A 21,592-nucleotide genomic window follows, 5' to 3' on the forward strand; every position below is an offset into this window, starting at 1 on the left:
TGATTGGAAACTCGTTCGGGGAATAGAATTAGAAAATTTTGGCCAGAAATTAGGCCGGGGAAGAGAATGGTTTTCATTCGTGCCCTGACCAAATAAAAATCTTATTTTTGACTTTGACAATTTCTGTCTTGTTGTGGGAGAAGGTGCAACGACACTTCTCCTTCCTTCTTTTTCTAGCTCATGCTGTTTGAGATTTCTATTTTCTTGCATGGAAATTGACTTTAATTTTACGAGGCATGCCACAGCTAGATAATTGTCGTCTAGAGAAGGTAGGTTACCAAATCCTGTATGCTTCTAATTGTCCATCATGGATCATTGCAAACCTGACTTAGGCTTTTTTGCCGAAAGGACGAAAAATTCAGGCCCGACTCGTTTGGGCTCGCCCTCGGTTCAATATATTATTCACGTAGTTTTACGGGGAACTGAGCAATTGATTTTGTATTTGTTGTACCTATATGGCAATTTTTTTTTATCGATAGTGAACATTATTAATTGACTAAGATTTGCTGAAAAATAGAATAAGGAGGCTCTCCATTCGAGGAGCATCATTTTTCATTGCTGCTGAAGAAGAGAATCATTTGCAACAGCAACCTGTCAATCTAGTAAGATATACTTCTTGAATGCACGTTTTGTATATGAAATACTTTTCATCCCAATTTTATATTTATAAATTTCCAAATATGTTGGAGATGTGATTGAAGATTCTGATATTGGGCACTGATCTTGATTGACTAATTGATTTAGTCAATCCATGATTGATTTTGATAGATAGGGAATTGTAATCTTTTATATATTGTTTTCCATTTATCTTTCTTATTCTTTCACTATAAATAGGTCATGTACATGTATACTGAAATATACCAATACAATATAAAAAATTCTCCAATTCCTTTAGTTTTCTGTCATGGTATCAGAGCCTTCTTTCCTGGCATAGCTTCCGCAATTCTGAAATTGCCTCTGGTTCTATCCTTGCTTTTGTTGTTGCGACCCTTGCAAAACAAATCAGCCAACCAGTAGGAATTCAAATTTTTTGTTTCTTGATACCATGTCAAACAATCAAAATACAAATGAGGAATTGCTGAACTCACCTCAAAGTCAAACAATATCGGATCAAATTAATCCGATTCGAGATGGGCAGCCTTCGCACAACGACAATCTTCAACAGTCAGCCGGATTTGTTCCTGCTCCAGTTCAGGCTTCTGGCCCAATTCAGGTTTCCGCCCCATCCCAATGGCCTCCGATTCACTGGTATCCCGTTCAAGGTCAATGGGCTACGGGGCCAGGACAATCATGGGTTGCACCTTATCAACATGGTCCACCTGGAGAGGAAGGCGTACCAGGCCTCGGAACTTTGCCCAGTGGAGATGGGATAGACCTAAATGGCGGATCAGGTTGGACAAACACGGGTCACAGACCCGGATCCATCCCACCGGGTCAAGGGATGAATCCCTACCCGGTTCTTCAACCCGGATACCTACCTTACACGTTTCCAGTCGGCGGCGGCGGCCGCCCCGAGCCCGGCGATCCACTTTACACCTCGCCGGCGGACGGACCAGAGCTACGGCTCATTGGTTTGCAGCTTACAGGACCGGAGAACTATAACGCCTGGGCTCGGGACTTCCGGCGAGCCCTTGTCACTAAAGACTAGGACGGCTTCATTGACGGAGTTGTTCCATTTCCGGCCGACGAACGACTTCAGAGACTTTGGCGGAAGTGCAACCAACTGGTTCGCACTTGGATCGGAAACAGCCTAGCCCCCGACGTCGCGGCTGGCCTCCCACCGACTGAAGATGCAAAGAAAATATGGGAAAACATCCGCGAGATGTACGGGCGACTTGATCGGGCGAGGATTTTTACCATAACTCAGGCCTTGTCGGAATTGAAGCAAGGGAACCTCTCGGTTACCGCTTGCTTCAACCGGCTCTCAGCCTTATGGAATGAACTCGAGGCAGCCGAGGAGCAGCTCGAGGGACCCGAGAGTACGCTTCGACAGTACAAAGAAATGAAGGAAAGAGAGAAAGCCACAAGGTTCTTACTGATTCTCAACGAGTCGTATTCGTCTTTCCGGTCACAAATCCTTGCGATGGAACCTCCACCACCACTCGACCGGATCTACCAATTGGCTGTCCAGGAGGAGAGTCAGCGGCTGGCTGCAACCGAGCATGCGAAGATGACCGAAGGAATCGCCCTCGCCGCCTTACCATCCGGCCTTGCTACGGTGGAGACGACGACCGGAGGACAGAGAACCTTCGGGAGCGCTGGAGACAGAAGACTGGCTGCGGTGGGGAAGGAAAGTGAAGGACGCCCTAGACTTTCTCGAATGGACAGCTTGGATCAACGCATGGAATTAGATAGTCCATATTCATCCATCAGCTCAAGCGAATCCCATGGCCATCATCAGGCCACGTCGGCACCAGTCTATAAGGGATCTACGGCCTACGAAATTCCACGTCATCTGGGAAGGTTAGTGGGCAAAATTCTAAATTCAAGAATAAATATTGTGAATATTCCAAACGCCCACACCACACCATTGACACATGTTGGAAATTACATGGGAGACCAAATGATAAAGAAAAAAGGGAAAAGGAAATTTCTGCTTATCAGGTCTCTGCACAAAAAATTGATGGAACACATCAGACAATTACTCAAGAGCAATATCAGAATATTATGAAAGCTCTGAGTCAACTGAAGACCAGCGACAAAAATGCAAGTTTCTCTGGTACGTTTCTTTACAAGACAGATTCGATTTCAGTTGATGCATGGATAATCGATTCAGGAGCCAGTGACCACATAATTTGTGATAAGAAGTTATTTTCCCACATTCATGATCCACAATCTTCCGTATCCGTACGTCTTCCAAATGGGAATGTTACTCATGTTACTAAAATTGGCACTGTTCATCTTGGTCCCAATTTTATCCTAAAAAATGTTCTATACATTCCCGATTTCGAATTCAACCTCCTTTCCGTCTCAAAAGTCTGTAAAGACAATTCTTGTTATGCTATATTCAATTCAGAAAATTGTTTCTTTCAGGACCTTTCGACTGGGAAGCTAATGGGCTTGGGTAGTGTTGCACAATGATTATATTTCTGGAAGAATTCCCCAGGAGATTTAAATTTATTAAATAAAAGCATTTCTTGTAATGCAACCACTCATAATAAAAATCTCCTTTTTCATCAACGCTTGGGACATAGTGCACGCTTCCCTCATCCAAAATGTCCAATATGTCATTTGGCTAAACAATCTCGAGCATCTTTTCCAATTAGTACATCTCGAGCAAACAGTCCTTTTTCTTTACTTCATATGGACATCTGGGGTCCCTATCATACCCCTAATCGTGATGGATCTCGCTTCTTTCTCACAGTCGTTGATGATTATACCCGAGCTACTTGGGTTTTCCTTATGCAATCTAAGAGCCAAACTTTTTCCCATCTGTCGAAATTTATTTCTCTAGTCAGCAACCAGTTTGATAAATCTGTCCAACGAATTCGTACAGATAATGGACGTGAATTCTTCACTTCTGATTGCATATCTTTTCTATCCTCTCATGGCATTCTTCACAAAAGTTCTTGCACTTACACTCCACAACAAAATGGAGTTGTTGAACGCAAGCATAGACATCTCTTGGAAGTAGCTCGGGGGTTAAAATACCAAGCTTCCATACCTGAGACTTTTTGGGGAGATTATGTGGTCATGGCAGCCTATTTGATTAACCGCATGCCAACTCGAATTCTTGATGGCCGAACACCTTTTGAGATGCTTTACGGAAAAGAGCCAGAAATTAATCATCTCAGAGTTTTTGGCTGTTTATGTTATGCAACAACTGTGGGGCCTCGAAATAAAATGGATCCCCGTGCCATTCAATGCATCTTCATGGGATATCCTCCTCTTCAGAAAGGATACAGAGTTATGGAACTATCTACAGGGCATTTCTTTATAAGCAGGGATGTTACATTCCACGAAGATGTATTTCCATTTCAGGAAATGGTGCCCTCATCTAAATCATCCTTGTCATCATCCGATCAGCGTCAATTCTTGTCAGATGAGGACTTGTCTATGATTCCTCAATATGTTCTAGTCCCACCAGAATCACCTATACAGGTTATGAGGAATTCTCCAAGCCACACAGTTGAATCACCAGCATTATCATCTACAGATATTGATTCGACTCCAGTGTCGTCATCTCCACCACAGTCTGCACAAGAATTGTCTCCACCAGTACCTGAACAACTCCAAATTGAACAACCTCGACGCTCTAAACGGCACATTCGTCCACCTACATGGACAAAGGACTACATATGTTCTACTCTAAGTTCTCGAGGTACACAATATCCTATATCCTCATATGTCTCATTTAGTCAATTGTCACCAGAGCATATGTGCTGCATTAGTCGCATCTCAAAAGAACATGAGCCATCTTCATACAATGAAGCAGCATGTGACCCTAGATGGCAAAATGCAATGGCATCTGAACTTAATGCCCTCATGGAAAACCACACTTGGGATATCGTTCCATTGCAATCACATCAGAAACCAATTGGCTGTAAATGGGTATACAACATCAAATTCAAAGCTGATGGCTCTGTTGAGCGATATAAGGCTCGCTTAGTTGCTAAAGGATTTACACAACGAGAAGGGTTTGATTATCATGAGACTTTTTCTCCAGTTGCAAAAGAAGTAACAGTCCGTTCCTTCTTATCAATTGCCGCCATTCACAATTGGTCATTACATCATATGGATGTACACAATGCTTTTCTACATGGGGATCTCGATGAAGAAATTTATATGGAGCTTCCACAGGGTTTACGCAGACAGGGGGAGTCTCGAGTATGTCGTCTCCGTAAATCCCTGTATGGGCTGAAACAGGCTTCTAGGCAATGGTATGCCAAATTCACTGCTGCACTAACAAGTGCAGGTTTTCAACATTCCAAACATGATTATGCTCTATTCACATGGACTGCAGGTAATTCATCAATTTATTTGCTGATATATGTTGATGACATACTTATCATGGGAAATGATGACTCTCATGTTGCAAAATTCAAAGAGTATCTACATTCTGCTTTTCATATCAAAGATCTGGGACCTCCAAAATATTTCCTTGGCATTGAGATCGCTCGATCCGACAAAGGTATCAACCTTAGTCAACGAAAATTTATCTTGGAGATTGTTTCTGAAGCAGGATTGTCAGGATGTAAATCAGCCGTTATACCAATTGAGCAGAATACCAAACTGACAACACATGAGTATGATATGGGTTCATCTTCTTCTATAGAGGATCCATTACTTAAGGACCCATCGGGATATCAGCGGCTAGTTGGGAAACTGATATATCTCACTATGACAAGACCTGACATATGTTATGCAGTACAAATACTCAGTCAATTCACGCATAATCCAAAACAGTCTCATATGAATGCAGCACTGAAGGTGGTAAAGTATTTAAAAGGATGCCCAGGACTTGGTATATTTTTGTCTTCTGATTGCAACATGAAAATGACAGCTTACTGTGATACAGATTATGCTACTTGCCCGATGACTAGGAGATCCATCACTGGTTTTTGCATCAAATTGGGTAAGTCCTTATTATCGTGGAAAACGAAGAAACAGTCAACTGTATCATTATCATCAGCTGAATCAGAGTATCGAGCCATGGCAAAAACTGTCTGCGAAATAGTTTGGATACGAGGACTACTCTCGGATCTTGGGATTCAAGTCGATGGACCAAGTGAACTGTTTTGTGACAATGATGCCGCACTTAAACTAGTGGCAAATCCAGTTTTTCATGAGAGAATAAAACACATAGAAGTTGATTGTCACTTTACCCGAGATAAGATTCGAGAAGGGATCCTTGTAACAAAAGGAATTGGAACTATGCAGACATTTTTACTAAACCACTATGTCGAAGACAACATACACACCTACTAAGCAAGCTGGGTGTCCTTGACATATATAGGCCACCAGCTTGAGGGGGAGTGTTGGAGATGTGATTGAAGATTATGATATTGGGCACTGATCTTGATTGACTAATTGATTTAGTCAATCCATGATTGATTTTGATAGATAGGGAATTGTAATCTTTTATATATTGTTTCCCATTTATCCTTCTTATTCTTTCACTATAAATAGGTCATGTACATGTATACTGAAATATACCAATACAATATCAAAAATTCTCCAATTCCTTTAGTTTTCTGTCAAAATATTTTCCTATTTTGGACTAGGCACTCTGCTAGGGTTCGCTAATAGTTGGATTAGGTATAGTGAGAACTAGAATTAAGTGGACACATGCCGCGATTAAAAGATGAACACAACAGATGAATCCATTATAAGTATAGCTTCTCTGCATCCATGGAATGGACCCACGCCACACATTCCTCACTCAGCAGACAGTGCTGTTTCAGGTCAATGACATTAGTATCTTAAGTACAAAGGAAGGTACGTTAACCCACAATTTGGCACATGACATCTATCGACAGATTTTTCAAATGTTTACTACCTAAATCGGATGAGAATAACCTTAGAGTTCCATTCTACATGTCGATACCAATCATCTTTGAAGTAAAAGCAGAGCTTGGAGATGGAACTCAAACGCCAAACTCATTCGTATGCATAGGAATTGAGTGCCAATTGCAAAGGTTAATTCCATGGAACACATGATATGACCACTCTCATCACAAAATAGTTACATAGAGGAAAAGCATGTTTATACCATGCGATTTAGTGTTTCAATAGATTGCGAGCAAACACCTTTCACGTCGATCTAAGCCCCATCAAGAAATCGATTCATCGTTCCTGTACATGCACAAAAATCTAGGTCTTCGAACACTGGACAAGTACGTTCCTTATGGTTTGTTTGGAGAAAATTCAGTGGTTCGTGCGCGCCACGTCACATGCCTACGTGGCGTGCATAAACTCACGTGGACCAATAATAATAGGACATGTGGCTCTGACCTGAAATAAAAAAAATAAAGGTATATTTTGAGTCTCCCTCCTCTGGCGCCCTAGGAAGAAGACTCTCCCTCCTCTGTGCCTATAGGAGGAGGCATGAGCAAAGAGGTGAAGCAATTAATGCACGCATTAATTGCTGTGTTCTCTCTCCCCCTCTTCCTCTCTTTTCTCTTTCACGTAATTTTGAATGTCTATTTCTTTTTCACTCTTCTCCTTCCCTTCCCAGAAGGCTTCCTCTCATCTCATCCTTATTCTTAGCTTTTCTTCTTCACTTTCGTTGTCGGTGGTTCCGCAAACCGCCGGTGAAAAGCGGAAGGCCGGTCACAGTGACTGAGTCCCGAGACGCCTCCCGCCTCCGCCTCGGTCCTTTGCTCGCCTTGCACGCCCGAAAGGGAGTGAGGCAGAGGCCAAGGGGCAGGTGACCGCCCTTGACATACAAGCTTGGGGGTGAGGTTGGGAGACGGCATTTTTTTTCTTTGGTCGAAGGCGGCAACTCCCATGGCGAGAAGGCCGTTGTTGCCGCCAAGCCCAAAGCAGTTGCAAAGTCGAAAGTTATGGTGGGTGTGAAGAGAAAGGCGGCCAAGAAGCCGAAGTTGAAGCCCGCGACGAAGGCGGTGAAGACTTCTGCCAAGGCGACGCCCGGGAAGAAAGCTATGGAGAAGGTTGCCGCCGCGAAGCTGAAGAAGACGCCGGCGAAGAAGCTGAAGAGCGTGAAGACGCGGATGAAGAAAGCCAAGAAATGAATTAGTGCTGTGTTCTTTACTAGCGTGAGGCAGAGGTCGAGAGGCGGGTGACTGCCCTCGACAAGAGCTTCGGGTTCTCGAAGTTCTTCTCGATCAATGCGAACTTCACCTCGGCATCTTGGCGCACCACAGTTAATCAAGCTTGATCGCATGAAGAAGAAAAAATACTGCAAGTAGAGGAAAATTCTTGGGCTCTGTTTTGTTGTTTATTCTTGTAATTTTCTTATCAACTAAAAAAAAAAAAAAGACCCTTTCCCGACCCCGTCCCTAAGCTCGTACTTGCTCCCGAAGAACTTTGAGAACCCGAAGCTCTTGTCGAGGGTAGTCACCCGCCCCTCGGCCTCTGCCTCACACTAATAAAGAATATAGCATTGACTCACTTCTTGGTTTTCTTCATCCGCGTCTTCACGCTCTTTGGCTTCTTCGCCGGCATCTTCTTCAACTTCACGACGGCAACCTTCTCCACAGCTTTCTTCCCGAGAGTCGCCTTGGCAGAAGTCTTCACCGCCTGCTTCAACTTCGACTTCTTGGCCGCCTTTCTCTTCACACCCGCCATAACTTTCGGCTTTGCAGCTACTTTGGGCTTGGCGGCAGCAACGACCTTCTTGACATGGGAGCTGCCGCTTTCGACCAAAGAAAAAAAATGTCATCTCCCAACCTCGCCCCCAAGCTCGTATGTCAAGGGCGGTCACCCGTCCCTTGGCCTCTGCCTCACTCCCTTTTGGGCACGCGAGGCGAGCAAGAGGACGGAGGCAAAGGGGGTCTCGGGACCCAGCCGCTGCGATCGGCCTTCCGCTTTTCACCAGCGGTTTGCGGAGCCACCGACGATGAAAGTGAAGAAGAAAAGTTAAGAACAAGGATGAGATGAGAGGAAGCCTTCTAGGAAGGGAAGGAGAAGAGTGAAAAAGAAATGGACATTCAAACTTACGTGAAAGAGAAAAGAGAGGGAGAGGGGGAGAGAGAGAACAAAGCAATTAATGCGTGCATTAATTGCTTCACTTCTTTGCTCACGCCTCCTCCTATAGGCACAGAGGAGGGAGAGTCTTCTTCCTAGGGCGCTAGAGGAGGGAGACTCGAATATAACTTTATTTTTTTTATTCCAGGTCAGAGCCACATGTCTTATTATCAGTGGTCCACGTGAGTTTATGCACGCCACGCGGCGTGCACAAACCACTGAATATTTTCTCGTTTGTTTGGGAAGAAGAGGTGGGGCAAATGAAAGGGCGTAAAGAGTTGAGTTAAAATTTAAATTTTGTAAGGAGTGAAGAGAAATATTCTTCAATGTTTTTCTGGTTTTCTTCGCCAAAGGCTCGAGTTAGAGAATAGGTGTTGAGAATTATTTTCTCTGCAAATTGAATTGGTCCACGGTAAATCTTCCATGACCGCTCTAGACGAGCAATTTTATAAAATCATAGGCTTCTACATGTTCAGAGCTAATGGATTGATTTCAGAGCGGCGAAACAAATGAAATGAGCCACTCGTCCATTCAATTGACACAGCATGTCGCACGACACATGTTTCACTGTGAAATTTCGTGTAACTGCAGCCAATCGCTCAACACACTTAAATTATTAGACAAATTCTTGATTTAATTCAAATACTTTAATACTCCTCATGCGTAGTCTGAACTTTGCCTTATAATTAAAACATGAGAATATGTAATAGATGAGGCAAATAGGACTTGGAAATGTCTGAACTCAGAATTTCCTGATCTAATACTACTATGTAAATTTCATGAGATTACATTCAAGTGTTCTAAAAGTTTAAGGTATTACAGTAAAAGGTTTAATTCAAATACTTTCACAATCACCATTGATCTGAAGCAGTAGGAAAGCAACTGTAGAATGAGCCAAATACACCATGGCAAATATATTTTTATAACTAGAGATTGGGAGGATGTGGCGTGTCACCACATTTCGCTGTCGTCGAGTCATCAGCATGGGATTCACCAGCACCATTCGGAGGCTGACTAGCGGTGGTGCTGCTCGCCTTTCCATCCTCTTCCGAATCATCCAAAATGTACGCCTTAACTCTCCAGAAATAAATGGAAGCGCGAATATTCCAGGACAACAGAAGACGGATAAGACGAAGGTTGCGCCGGGAGAAGAAAAAATACCTTGACAATATGGCAACTGTGATAATGAGGACGAAGACGAGTCCCAAATAAAATATGGTGTTAGCAAGCCAAGGGAGTTTGCCTAGGGTCGAGATAACACCAGTTAAGAAAGCGACGGACATCGCCGGGAGGGCAATTGTTAGCAACGCTTCTGAGTTACTTAGTGCAGATCTCACCAAGTCGATGTCTTTTGTCTGCGCCCAAATGAGGTTGATGACCGAGGTTATTGAGCAGAACATCGCGACGGTGTTGCAAATTGCGAAGGCCTGGAACATTCTATTGTCCAGCATTGTAGCAATGCCTCGGTAATCTCTGGAGGCCGCGTCTGTGCCGTTGAATCCTCCAGGAACTGCAAAACCAGCTGCGAAAGTCACAGTGGCCACAAGCGTTGCCACCACCAGACGGCAATTGATCACTTCCTTCACCAGGTCCAGGTCTAGCTTCTTTTCGCGTGATTGGACTATTGAAAATGCTTCATTTCGAGCTTCCGGCCTAAGTACAAGTATGTCCATGCTTACAGCTGACGTGGATACCAACAAAACGTATGCCAAAAACTGACATTGGAAGCATATGAAAAGGAAAAAAAAGAACAAATTGTTACCACAGTGATGACGGGAATCAACTCTGGAGTATTCATGTAAAGGGAAACTTTTACTTCTAAAGATGCAGTGTCTTCTCCTTTCGAAGAATTAACACTAGACTACGAGTCCATTTGAGATGAGAAAAGAGGCATTAATGAAATTTATATGGTCTATCGATGAATAGGTTGGCTCTAGGATAATGTCACGAGATTATGCCAAATTTAGAGCGGTCAAATTTGCCCCATTGACCCCTGGCTTTTCAAGAAAAAACGAATGCAACATTGATCGTATTTATAGGCTCAACTAATCGAGATCTGTCACAATTTATCTCTACATTTTGTTGGAGATATTCTGCGTGTTTCTAACCGCGGACATATTCATGGCCACAAATTTTAACCACATCCTATCAAGACTTAACTAGAGACTTGTAGAACATCAATCTTGGAGGAATGAAAACCCCAACAATCCCGTCGGCTAGGAGACATAATGATTTGCACCCGAGATCAGCGCTTGACTAATGTATTTTTTTTTTTTTTGATAATCGAGGTGTCCGCGTGGCCGGCGAGCTAGGGCTCAAACCAGCGGTGATGCCCGACTAGTCCTCGAGGGGGGCTAGCGCAGCATCCCACCGCCACGACCCCCACTTAAATCACCGATGGGCGAGTTTTGAACCCAGGACCTCTCGTGAAAGGAACTGAGCGCAAACCAACGCGGCCACCGATGGGTAGGTCGCTTGACTAATGTATTGATCTATGAAATTTCCAATATGTTGATAAATAAAATAGTGAATGTTACCTACCTGCCGGAACGTAGAGCTCCCGCGATCTAGAGCAATGTCAAGAGCAGTCATGCACTCGTGGTTGAGATGGTTGAGGGAAATTCTTTCATCCAGCACAAGAGGAATCAAAGTGGTGGGTTGTGAATGCATCGCGGCCAGGTGCAAAGCTGTATTTCCAGCATGATCACTTTCATTTATCAGCATCCCCAATTTTGGATGTCTGAGTATATATCTCAGTGCTTGAGTTCTCCCATATTTTGCTGCGACATGAAGAACGGTTTGTCCTTGCCCATTCAGCAACGGTGATACTGGAAGTAGCTTTTCGATTAGATCAACATAACCCATCTTGCTCGCAATATGAATGGGAAGATCCCCAGACGTGTCCCGTTCTCGGGCCAAATATTCAGTTTCTGGTCGTATGAGTTCGAATAAGCGAGCATGATTAGTTCTTGGTCGTAAGGGTTCCCATTGTCGATGCCGATTCATGCAAGCTGCTAAATGGAATACATTACCGCCACTAGAGTCGGTCATTGCAAATAGCTTCACGTCTTTCTTGAGTATCCGGGCAGCTAAACCTGGGATCAAGAGCTTCAAATTAGGGACCACATCCGCATAAACGTTGTACGGTGGTTGGGGCTTGGCTGGTGTTGATATATCTTAACCCATTTCGAGATTAGGATATCTTCGACACCTTAGACTCCGTTTGTTTTCCGAAAAATGATCAATTTAGAAAACATTTTCCTAAAAATGATCACTCAAGACACTTAAAAAAAATGAATGAACAAAAAATATTTTCATTGTTCACAAAAATGTTTAAATATAAATTGTTGCCAGTAATGAAAATATTTTTTATTAATTATAATTTCAAGCAATGCAATCGATCAACTTAGGAAAATATTTTTCAAATCGTTCATTTTCTGCGAAACAAACGGAGCCTAATCACTAATTTGATTGAATAAATCAAATGCTTCTAATGGTTTCCTAACCCATTTTCAGTTCAAACAATTTTATGGATGTTCGAGCTTTGAATCTCGAAGCATCTGACTTTCCTTCTCCAGCATGATGGACCAAGACCTGTGAGACTTTAGATATGGCCTCGAAAGGATCCCGTTAATGTTTTTTGGAGACTTTAGGTAAATTTTAGGCCATTTTCATACAAAGCAATGCGACAAGGACATGTACTAAGGTTTTACTCTAAAACTTTTAGTAAATGACATGGCAGAAAAGGAAAATGATCTTTTCCTATTATGTTCTTCAAATTCTAGCAAGTATAAGGCAAATTTATTCTATTGTGAAGAACATTGCAATAACCTCCATGGGCACCGTACCAAAATGCCCATTGAAATATTTCCACCCTCTTTAGAATGAACGTCATCTTCATCGTAGTGAACATTGCAATAATTACATGCGTAGAATAAAAGAGACTGCAAAATTAGTTTAAACTTGCATTCCTTGGTGAATGTTATCAACATAGCTGAAGATACCAATCCGAATAATCTAAAAATGTCTAATTATTTTCCGTAGTGAATTCATGTATGTGTGCATATGTTGATTTATTAATTAATTGATGACTCAAAAAATATATATCTCCCTTCACAAACTACAGGACTCTTATTCAATAATTAAGGGAAATTGACACGAGTGGTCTCTTAATTTTTCTTCAATGTTCAATGTGGCCTTTAAATATTTTTTTATTCAATCTAATTCTTGAACTTTCAAAACCTGATTAAATGGAGTCCTTACATTAAGTGCATCGCTATGTCAAGTGCATTTTTCTTGCGTGAACTGCTATGTCAGACTTTATCAAGCCAAACTAATGATGTAGACTGCCATGTTGTTTTCCCATGTTAGCAAATCTTTTTTCGTTACTTTTCTGGCTAAAATAAAGAGAGAGAGAGAGAGAGAGAGAGAGAGAGAGAGAGAGAGAGATTATGTAGAAGTCGTATGTACACCACGTGGACACCAACATGGCAAATATAATGACTTCAAGTTAATGGCAATTATGATCACTTCAACCAATGATGTTAGAATTTTTAACAAAATGACTACATTATCAGTTCAATGACTAGATTAAACAAAAACATTTAAACACCACATTGAACATTTAAGAAAAGTGCAGGAATCATTCATGTCATAAATAAATAATAGAAATATTATATTTATATTGTCATTTAGATGACTAATAAATGAAAAAAGAATCAACTAAAGTTCTTTCAATAGCCAATTTACTTGTTTAGTGTCTCTTATACCGTGATATATCTAAATTAACAAACTACATAAATTAATGTTCGAAAATTCCTCAATTACATTATTTATAGACTAAGTGGCATAATGAAGCATTTTTTGTTTTAATTTATGTAAAGAGAAATGGGAAGAGAAGGGAGCTTTGTGACAATGCGGCTCAAGTATGATGAGATTACCTGATCTGCCAAAATCGTTAACGGGGGTGTGTTCACTTTAGGAATATGATTTCAATAGCCAATTTGTTGCTTCATTTATTATTAGAGGATGAGATTGGATCATATTTTATTAGGAGAGTAATGATGTAATTTTTGAGGTATGCCCCTATTCTTACCAAAAAAATAAAAAGAAAAGAATGGGCACAGAGCTAGTCGCCCCAAGACAAATCTACTTTTCCCGGAAAAAAATCGGGAACGAGGCAAAAGATACAGGGAAGGGATCTACATAGACCCGGTCTATAATTTTTTTCAAAATGTATATCAATTACAAGTAATGCATTAGAGTGTAGATTATCATGAGACATAACTAAAGATATTAAAGTTGTTTATCTACAAATTCATGATTAAATTGAAATATGTGCTAATTTTTTCATGGATGAATTTTCATTTAATATCACATTTATTCATCAATACAATTACATAACTATACAAAAACTAAAATGATATATCTTTATGAAGAGATAAAAATAGGATAGTTATGATGAAACTTTTAGTAGACGTTTGTACCTGATCAAATATATTATGATTATTTTAAAGATAAATAAAGAAGTGTGGGTTCAATGGACGCTCCGCGCAACCCCACCCTATGCCCAATTCTACTGGGGAAACGGGACAGATTTAGGGTCAAATGCTTAAAATCCTATAGAGTCTGGAATGTATTTGAAGTTTTGTAGTTGTGGAATCCGATATCCAAACATAATTGTATTAATTGAAAAATTGATCTGATTTTCTTGACATCTTTTAGGTATTTAATCAGTAAAGAAACAAATTCTAACTCTACTAGAAATTGAGATGGTTATGAGATCAACCCGACAGGTAAATCCAAAACCAAAATATGATAAATCATTTACCAAACTAAAAATATAATTAGTGGACCCTTAAACAAGACCAATTGTAATCTAACATTATCATCAACAATCATCATTTCAAGCCTATCTTTCTCCTTTTGTCATTGTTAGTAGTTAAGATCAACAATACATGAGTTATTAGTAAAATGGTTGTGTTTGTAAATTTAAGCTGACTATTATGTTCTAACGGGAGAAAATTTGTTTATTAAGAAAATTATATGGCTAGTTGCTAGTGCTCTATGGGTATCCAACTACTTTGGTAAGCGGGGTTTAGAATTTTATGTAAAAACCCATAACGGGTTTGGATATGTGCAAAAAGTAGTTGCACAGATTTCGGACGACATCAGTTTACACATATATGGATATTTCCCACAAGCAGATTTAGGTACATACCATAGTTACGACGCACAATGGCACCCTGAACGGGTGGCAAGCCTTCTATCCTCGATGGTTCAAGCGAGTTTGAAATTAAAACCTCTAGTATCTCAGAGTTGTCAGTTTCGAGGGCCAGGTACAGGGGAGATTTCTGATGCACGTTCTTCCAGTACATGGGCTCCAAATCTTCCCTCAACAGATGGCTCACCAGTCCAACGTCGCGAGTAAGCACGGCCTCGTGCAAAGCGGTGTTTCCATGTTTGTTTTTTATCCTCAGGATGTTCTTGCCGTTGGGGAGATCTCTTGCCCGGTGAATCAACATACCGGTGACTCCTAATGCCTTGGCCTTAGTGGCAATGTGGAGGGGGGTATTTCCCCAATCATCTTGGGCGGCTATGAGGTGGGCATCGACATGATCAAGCAGGAGCCTCAGGATGTCGCTCTTGCCGGTGGCTGCTGCAATGTGGAGCAGCGAACCCCTCGGTAGCCCCCGGAAATTGAAAATGGCAGACGAATGAGTTTGATGGGCAAGCGTTTCGATCGTGGAAATGATATCTTCGACATTGGCGCCTTCGATGACATCGGCCAGTTTTCTAGCGGCTGCGTACACTTCTGCTGGATCTTGTTGCTCCGCGGTTTGCGCAGTTTTTTCTTCCTCCATAGAATCCATTCCATCGTCTAACATATTCAGGGAAGCTCCTCCTTCATCCTTCTGGACCAACTCCTGGATCGAGGCGTCCATGCCAACCTCCTCCTCTCCTATAGATAGCTTTACGTCCATCGAGCCCAAGCTATGCAAGTAATGTAGTTATTGCAAAGGAACAAAGGTTGTGTAAGAAGACCGAAATATAAAACGAAATACGAAGCAACGCATTTAAGCTTTTATAATAGTTATTATCGTCCTACAAAATTTTATATGGATCCGACCATGAAGTTTTCTAATTTTAAAATTGTTGCACAAAATCACGGAAGCGTGAACAAATACAAAAGATTCGTTAAGAGCATTTAAGTGCAAGAAATTAATAAGACACCACGGGTTTGCGTGGTGATTTGGCCAGAGGTACCTACTCTACAAAAAGAGATCAATAAGGTGTTCCACTTTAAACGTGCAAAATAATGAGTGCTTGCATAGAAGAAATCCTCAAAAATATGAATCAAAGCGTAAATTATAGGTTCGCCCTCAAAAAAAGCCTCTTTGTAGCTGCCCGGCCATGGTGGTCACTGGTGTTGCCACCGTCACTATGCGCGTGTTTTGCAGGTCCTTTATTTTGTCCTGTTTCGTTGGGCCGGAGATTGGTTGCTCCGGGAATCGACTTTTTTGGCCGGAGAATGCATATACAGCCGATCATGGGCGATGTCGTGCGAAGTGCAAACTAAAATTACCACGGTCAACTAGTGGTGTGCGGAGGCAAAAAGGAGTGACAAGAAAGGACACTTTGAGCTAACTTGAGAAAGAATGGTAGTCCAAATGCAGTAGGAAACAAGAATATACTATTGATATACTAATGACATCATTGAATAAAGTGAACCAATTAAGAAATAATACATTAAAAAGTGTGTGATCGAGCATCAAGATTTAAGACAATTAGAATTAGCAAAGGAAATATTAGACAATTAGCAAAAAGAAAAAGGAAAGGAAATATTAATCATTTTGAAAAAGACATACCTTCCAATGTTAAAACGTCCTTCTCCAAGATCTAGAAGCAATACCGAAAGCAGACAAACTCGTTTGGCCCACGAAAGACGAAACAAAGCAGCCATTTTATATTGCATTAAAGGGCTAAACTTGTTGCTCAATAAATCCTCGTACATGGTTTCTTTTTTGCTTTGAGTCCCTTTAACTGATCCTATTGTCTACTTTAACCTGTCCCCAGAGGATCCAGGTTGCCTACCATACAAGCAAAGAGGCTTAGAGATTCAATTAGTCCTTTTGGAGTTAGCTTTGGTAAATATGAAGCTACGAATGTGGTTAACTTTTCGGTTGCTCCACCACCATCATACCGTTCAACTTTGATCGCCACCGGTGAGAATTTACTTTGGTATGATACAACTCTGAGTGTAACTTTAAAACCAGCTACTAGGATCATCCTTCGTACCGATTATTGTAACATATCAAAGTTTAGTAATTATTGACAAATCGGTTTGTAATTTAATTTACGTATCATTAGAACGTCACTTGGCAGCCTCTAAAGCTCGATATCGTGTCTCGAAAGACCAGTTTTTGCATATCGTGTCTCCAAAGACCAGTTTTTGCAGGTTTGTCGGCTCCAATAGTGAGAAAGCATGTTATGTGTAAATCACACAACCCAATATGGCTAACCTACTATTCACATTGCGTTTTCTATTCGACTCTTTCTTGTACGGTCAACGTGGGTCTAGCCACGTGGCATCATCCGATCGGCGAGCAGTCACCAAGTGAGCAAGCTCATGTGGGCTCTTGCATGAATACGGCGATAGCCGGTGGGCCATTTTCACCGCCCAACCTAATTGCCTGATCCGATTGAAGCTCCTTCTTACTTCTCTTTCATAAGAAGTAAAATGTAGAAATCGAGCCAAAACAATTAAAATTAAAATAGGGATAGGGGAAATCACAAATGGAACGAAAGACAATGAACATGAATTTCATAGCTGATGACTCGCATCCACGAATGTCCAAGCATCGCAGAGATGATTTTGGGAATATCAGGATAGAAATTTTAATACCTCAAGAGCAACAGGAATTCAACCCATTTACATCCAGAAAATTGCATGCTTTGGAAAAATCTTGTACCTATTTCAAATCGAGGATGATCAAGATCAAGAAGTTGTCGAATTTTTTTCTATTATGAAATTTGCTTGACTCATGGGGAAAAAAATTAGTTTTCATCATATGATTCGATGAATAATTTGAAATCTATGTCAAATTGGTAGATAATTTCTATCAAATTAATATGCCAAAAGACAGTAGAGTTTATTCATTTTCTCTTGTATAAATCTTTGGGGGTTGCGAAAGCTGAGTCATTCTATTCGAATATAGCTATGCTAAATGCTAATAGAGTAAAAAAAATTTGCAAATGATATAGACCTGGAAAAAGAAGCTTTGGTCTGATTGATTCAATTGCGATAAAGTAATCCACCATCGCTTTAATGACTCTCATCTCACGGCTTCATACTTCCATCTACTCTACCATAAATTGACTGATCAGGCTTTAGTTAATTTGTTGGTTGTGACTTAATCTAAGGACACAAATTTCGTACTTAAAAAATACACCTAGTCTCAATGAAATTAACCTTTGGCCTTGGCTGCTAACCTCAAGAGAGCCTTTATTAATGCACGTGCACGAACCAATTTGCGTACATTCATCGAAATTAATCGACTCAAGTATTGGAACACCTCATGGTATAAAATAAGATTTCTCATTTACTTCTACTCAAATAATCATTGTTCTTTTATGATCTTTAATCGATTGCCTATAGTTCTAGGGTCTTTTCAGTCTTCCAAACTTTTAGATTGATTGACAATGATATATATCTTAAAAAGAGAGCAAATTAATTGTCTACTTCGCGTTTCGGATAACGTCTTACTTTCAATTTTCCGCTTTTACATTTTCTTTTCTTTTTTGGCAAATTTTAAAATACATAAGTATGGGTTGCTTTCCCAACTTTTATATTGTTCACAAGACTATTATAATACTCATAGAGGATGGAATCGAATAGTATGGTACGAGCCCGCTATAGTGAGCAGGTGCTTGAGGTTCAGGTGGTCAGGTGTCGGGGCCGGCGCCAGCGCCGGACTTGGAGGGGGAGATTTGGTGGTTTGAGCTTTTGCTTCTGGAGAAGACAGTAGCAGACTAACTGTGGTAATCAAGAACACTGTGGTTGACTTCATTTCTTCGGAGGATTCGAGTTACTCTCTGCAGATTACAACTTCCAAAAATCAAAGTTCGCTCTTATGCTCATATATAATGGGATTGTTGACAGTATGACAGCAAGTTCATGAAAACCAATCACTGTCGATTAGTCAACAGCAACAACACATCTTTGTGAACAAGGACGCTGTTTAAATCTGTAATTCTTAATATGTTTAGATTTTAGTAGGGCCGGCAAGATGGGTTCCAACCCATTTTGTGACTCAGAATTAATGAGCTAAATACTTCGTTTGGGCTGGCCTCGGCTCAATACTTCGTCAATAATTTCATGAGGAACTGATGACGCAGAGAGAAGCGATAACTTGGAAAACTCTTCCACGATTCGACTGGAATTCAATTCAATTCAATAATATCCCCAGAATACAAAGCTGGACGTCCTTTAATAATGATAGGACTCCTAAAGATATCTGAATTAATGAAGATAACATCAAAGCAAATCGAATCTAATCTTATCTTATCTAATAAAATTCAAACGAAATATTGATTATTCGAAATTGCCTAAAGTAAAAAAAACTGCCTGAAACTCTATCCAGACGACTTCAAAATGCTAAAATCCATCGTATGTCACAGCAAAGCTGTGAGTCCGAATGGTCGTTTTCCCCAAAATCAGAAAAACTGTCGAGATTTCCGGCGATTACGGTGATCACATTCTTCAAGATAATCACAGACTAACTGTTCTACATCATTCCCTCCCTCTTCGGAAAAACTCGCCCTCGAGTTATGATCAGGATAGAGGGGTGTATCGGGAGCATGATACTCAAATAAGTCTGCCACATTAAATGTAGGGGAAATGTTGAGATCATCAGGAAGGTCAACTACATAGGCATTGTTGTTGATCTTCTTCAGGATGCGGCAAGGACCAATCTTCTTGTGCTTCAGTTTATTATAGGTACCTACAGGAAAACGCTCCTTTCACAGGAAAACCATTACCTCATCGCCTACCTCAAAAATTTTCGAACGTCGCCGTTTGTCAGCATCCTCCTTATACTTTGAATTAGAAGCAGCCAATTGACTAGCAATAGCAGCTTGGACTTCATTAATTCTGGTTGCTAAATTCTCTGCTGCGACACTATAACCAGGAATCCTGGGCAAGGGAACCAAATCCAGAGTATGCTGTGGTGTACGCCCATAAACAACCTGAAAAGGAGATGTACCAGTAGAGCGGTTAACCGAGTTGTTGAAGGCGAACTCAACAGGAGCAAGATATCAGTCCCACTGCTTAGGCATATCACTGCAGAGGCAGCGAATGATATCCGCCATAGTACGATTCACAACTTTCGTCTGACCATCCGTTTGGGGATGAAAAGAACTACGATATTGTAAATCAGTCCCAAACAAACGCCATAAAGTACGCCAAAAATGGCTCAGAAATTTCGTGTCACGATCGGAAGTGATTGTTTTCGGCACACAATGGAGACGGACTACTTCATGAAAGAATAAACTTACCACATGCGAAGCATCCGAAGTTTCCTTACAAGGGATGAAGTGCGCCATCTTCAAAAACCGGTCAACCACCACGAAAACAGAATCTAAACTCCATTGAGTGCGAGGAAGTTCCAACACGAAGTCCATCGATATGTCTACCCAAGGACCCGAAGGAATAGGCAATGGGGTATAAAGACCAGTGTTCTGAGAGTGGCCCTTAGCGGTCTGGCAAATGTAGCATTTACTGACAAATCGCCCCACGTCTCGCTTCAACATACAGAAGCAACAAGATTGTGTCAGTGCCACGATGAAACACAAAGAGAGAAGGGTCTGTGGTGCTGTAGAAAAAACCAAATTCAAGAAGGAAGTTGCTGAATTTCTCAAACCATGCTCGTGGAGCCTATCGAAGACCATACAAAGATTTCTTGAGTAAACAGACATGATGAGGCAAAGTAGGATTGATAAAACCAGGGGGTTGCTCCATATAGACAGATTCAGTGAGTGTGCCATGTAAAAAGGCATTTTTGACATCTAGTTGACGAATAGGCCAGTGCTTTACCATAGCCACTGATAAGACAATACGAAGTGTGGCTTGTTTCACTACAGGGCTGAAGGTTTCAAAAAAATCTACTCCTTCTTCTTGGTGAAACCCTTTAGCAACCAAACGAGCCTTCAACCTGTCAAGACTTCCATCTGATGCTAACTTTGTTTTAAACACCCACTTACAACCTATAATATTCATCTCAGCTGATCTTGGAACTAATATCCAAGTTTGATTCATATGTAGGGCATCCATTTCCTCATGCACTACTTGAGTCCAGCCCTTATGAGCTAGAGCTGATTGAAGTGATTTCGGTTCAACTGGAACATTGTATTCAGCTAAGCAAGCATATCTGGGATTTGGTTTAGCTATACCAGACCTGAGTCGAGTATGCATAGGATGAACAGAGGTATCATGGGAATGATGGGAAAAAGCACTTGGATGGGCTGGATCATCAACAGAAATGATTGGTGCTGCATTATCTGGAGCAGAGCATCCTGAGACCTCATGGTTAATAGGAGGTTGTGAGGATGATAAAGACATGTGGTTGCACGGTTCTGTGATATGTGGGACACGAATATGACTAGGCTCCATAACGTCAGTTTCCTGTAAATGACCAGTGGTACAAATAGAAGGGTGTCGCATGGAACGCAGCTTGTTAGAATCCAGAAAGTCTACCTCATCAACCCATTTGCGATACAGAGAAGTGTAGTGAGGATAGTCACTATTTAGTTTCTTGGTAAAAGGAAAGAAACATTCATCAAACTGCACATGTCGACTGACATATATTCTACCATCAGTAGGAACTAGACATCGATACCCCTTATGACGCTCACTATATCCCAGAAAAACACATGTAAGGGATCG

The 21,592-nt window shown here is 41.1% G+C and overlaps 1 protein-coding gene across 1 annotated transcript; it reads right to left on the reverse strand.

Annotated features, from left to right (window-relative positions):
* Window positions 1-9,405: 9,405 nt before the first annotated feature.
* On the reverse strand, window positions 9,406-16,573 carry LOC115693073 (protein ACCELERATED CELL DEATH 6-like). Its single transcript, XM_056307066.1, has 4 exons — window positions 16,518-16,573; window positions 14,870-15,642; window positions 11,191-11,744; window positions 9,406-10,364 (listed from the first exon to the last, which is right to left on the reverse strand). The coding sequence occupies exons 2-4, from the start codon at window positions 15,630-15,632 to the stop codon at window positions 9,576-9,578; spliced, it is 2,106 nt and encodes a 701-aa protein (XP_056163041.1). The 5' UTR covers window positions 15,633-15,642; window positions 16,518-16,573; the 3' UTR covers window positions 9,406-9,575.
* Between the last annotated feature and the right edge of the window lie 5,019 nt (window positions 16,574-21,592).

This window comes from Syzygium oleosum, unplaced genomic scaffold, assembly GCF_021117445.2.
Source record: "Syzygium oleosum isolate NSW1041296 unplaced genomic scaffold, Sole_v2.1 Sole_v2.49, whole genome shotgun sequence".
Classification (NCBI taxonomy): Eukaryota; Viridiplantae; Streptophyta; class Magnoliopsida; order Myrtales; family Myrtaceae; genus Syzygium; species Syzygium oleosum.

Coding starts and splice junctions, on each gene's coding strand:
- LOC115693073 (XM_056307066.1), bottom strand. CDS start 15,632: ATGGACGTAAAGCTATCTATAGGAGAGGAGGAGGTTGGCATGGACGCC. Junction 11,745..14,869: donor CATTGTGCGTCGTAACTATG/GTATGTACCTAA, acceptor TCTTGATCCCAG/GTTTAGCTGCCCGGATACTC. Junction 10,365..11,190: donor GGAGCTCTACGTTCCGGCAG/GTAGGTAACATT, acceptor TTCCAATGTCAG/TTTTTGGCATACGTTTTGTT.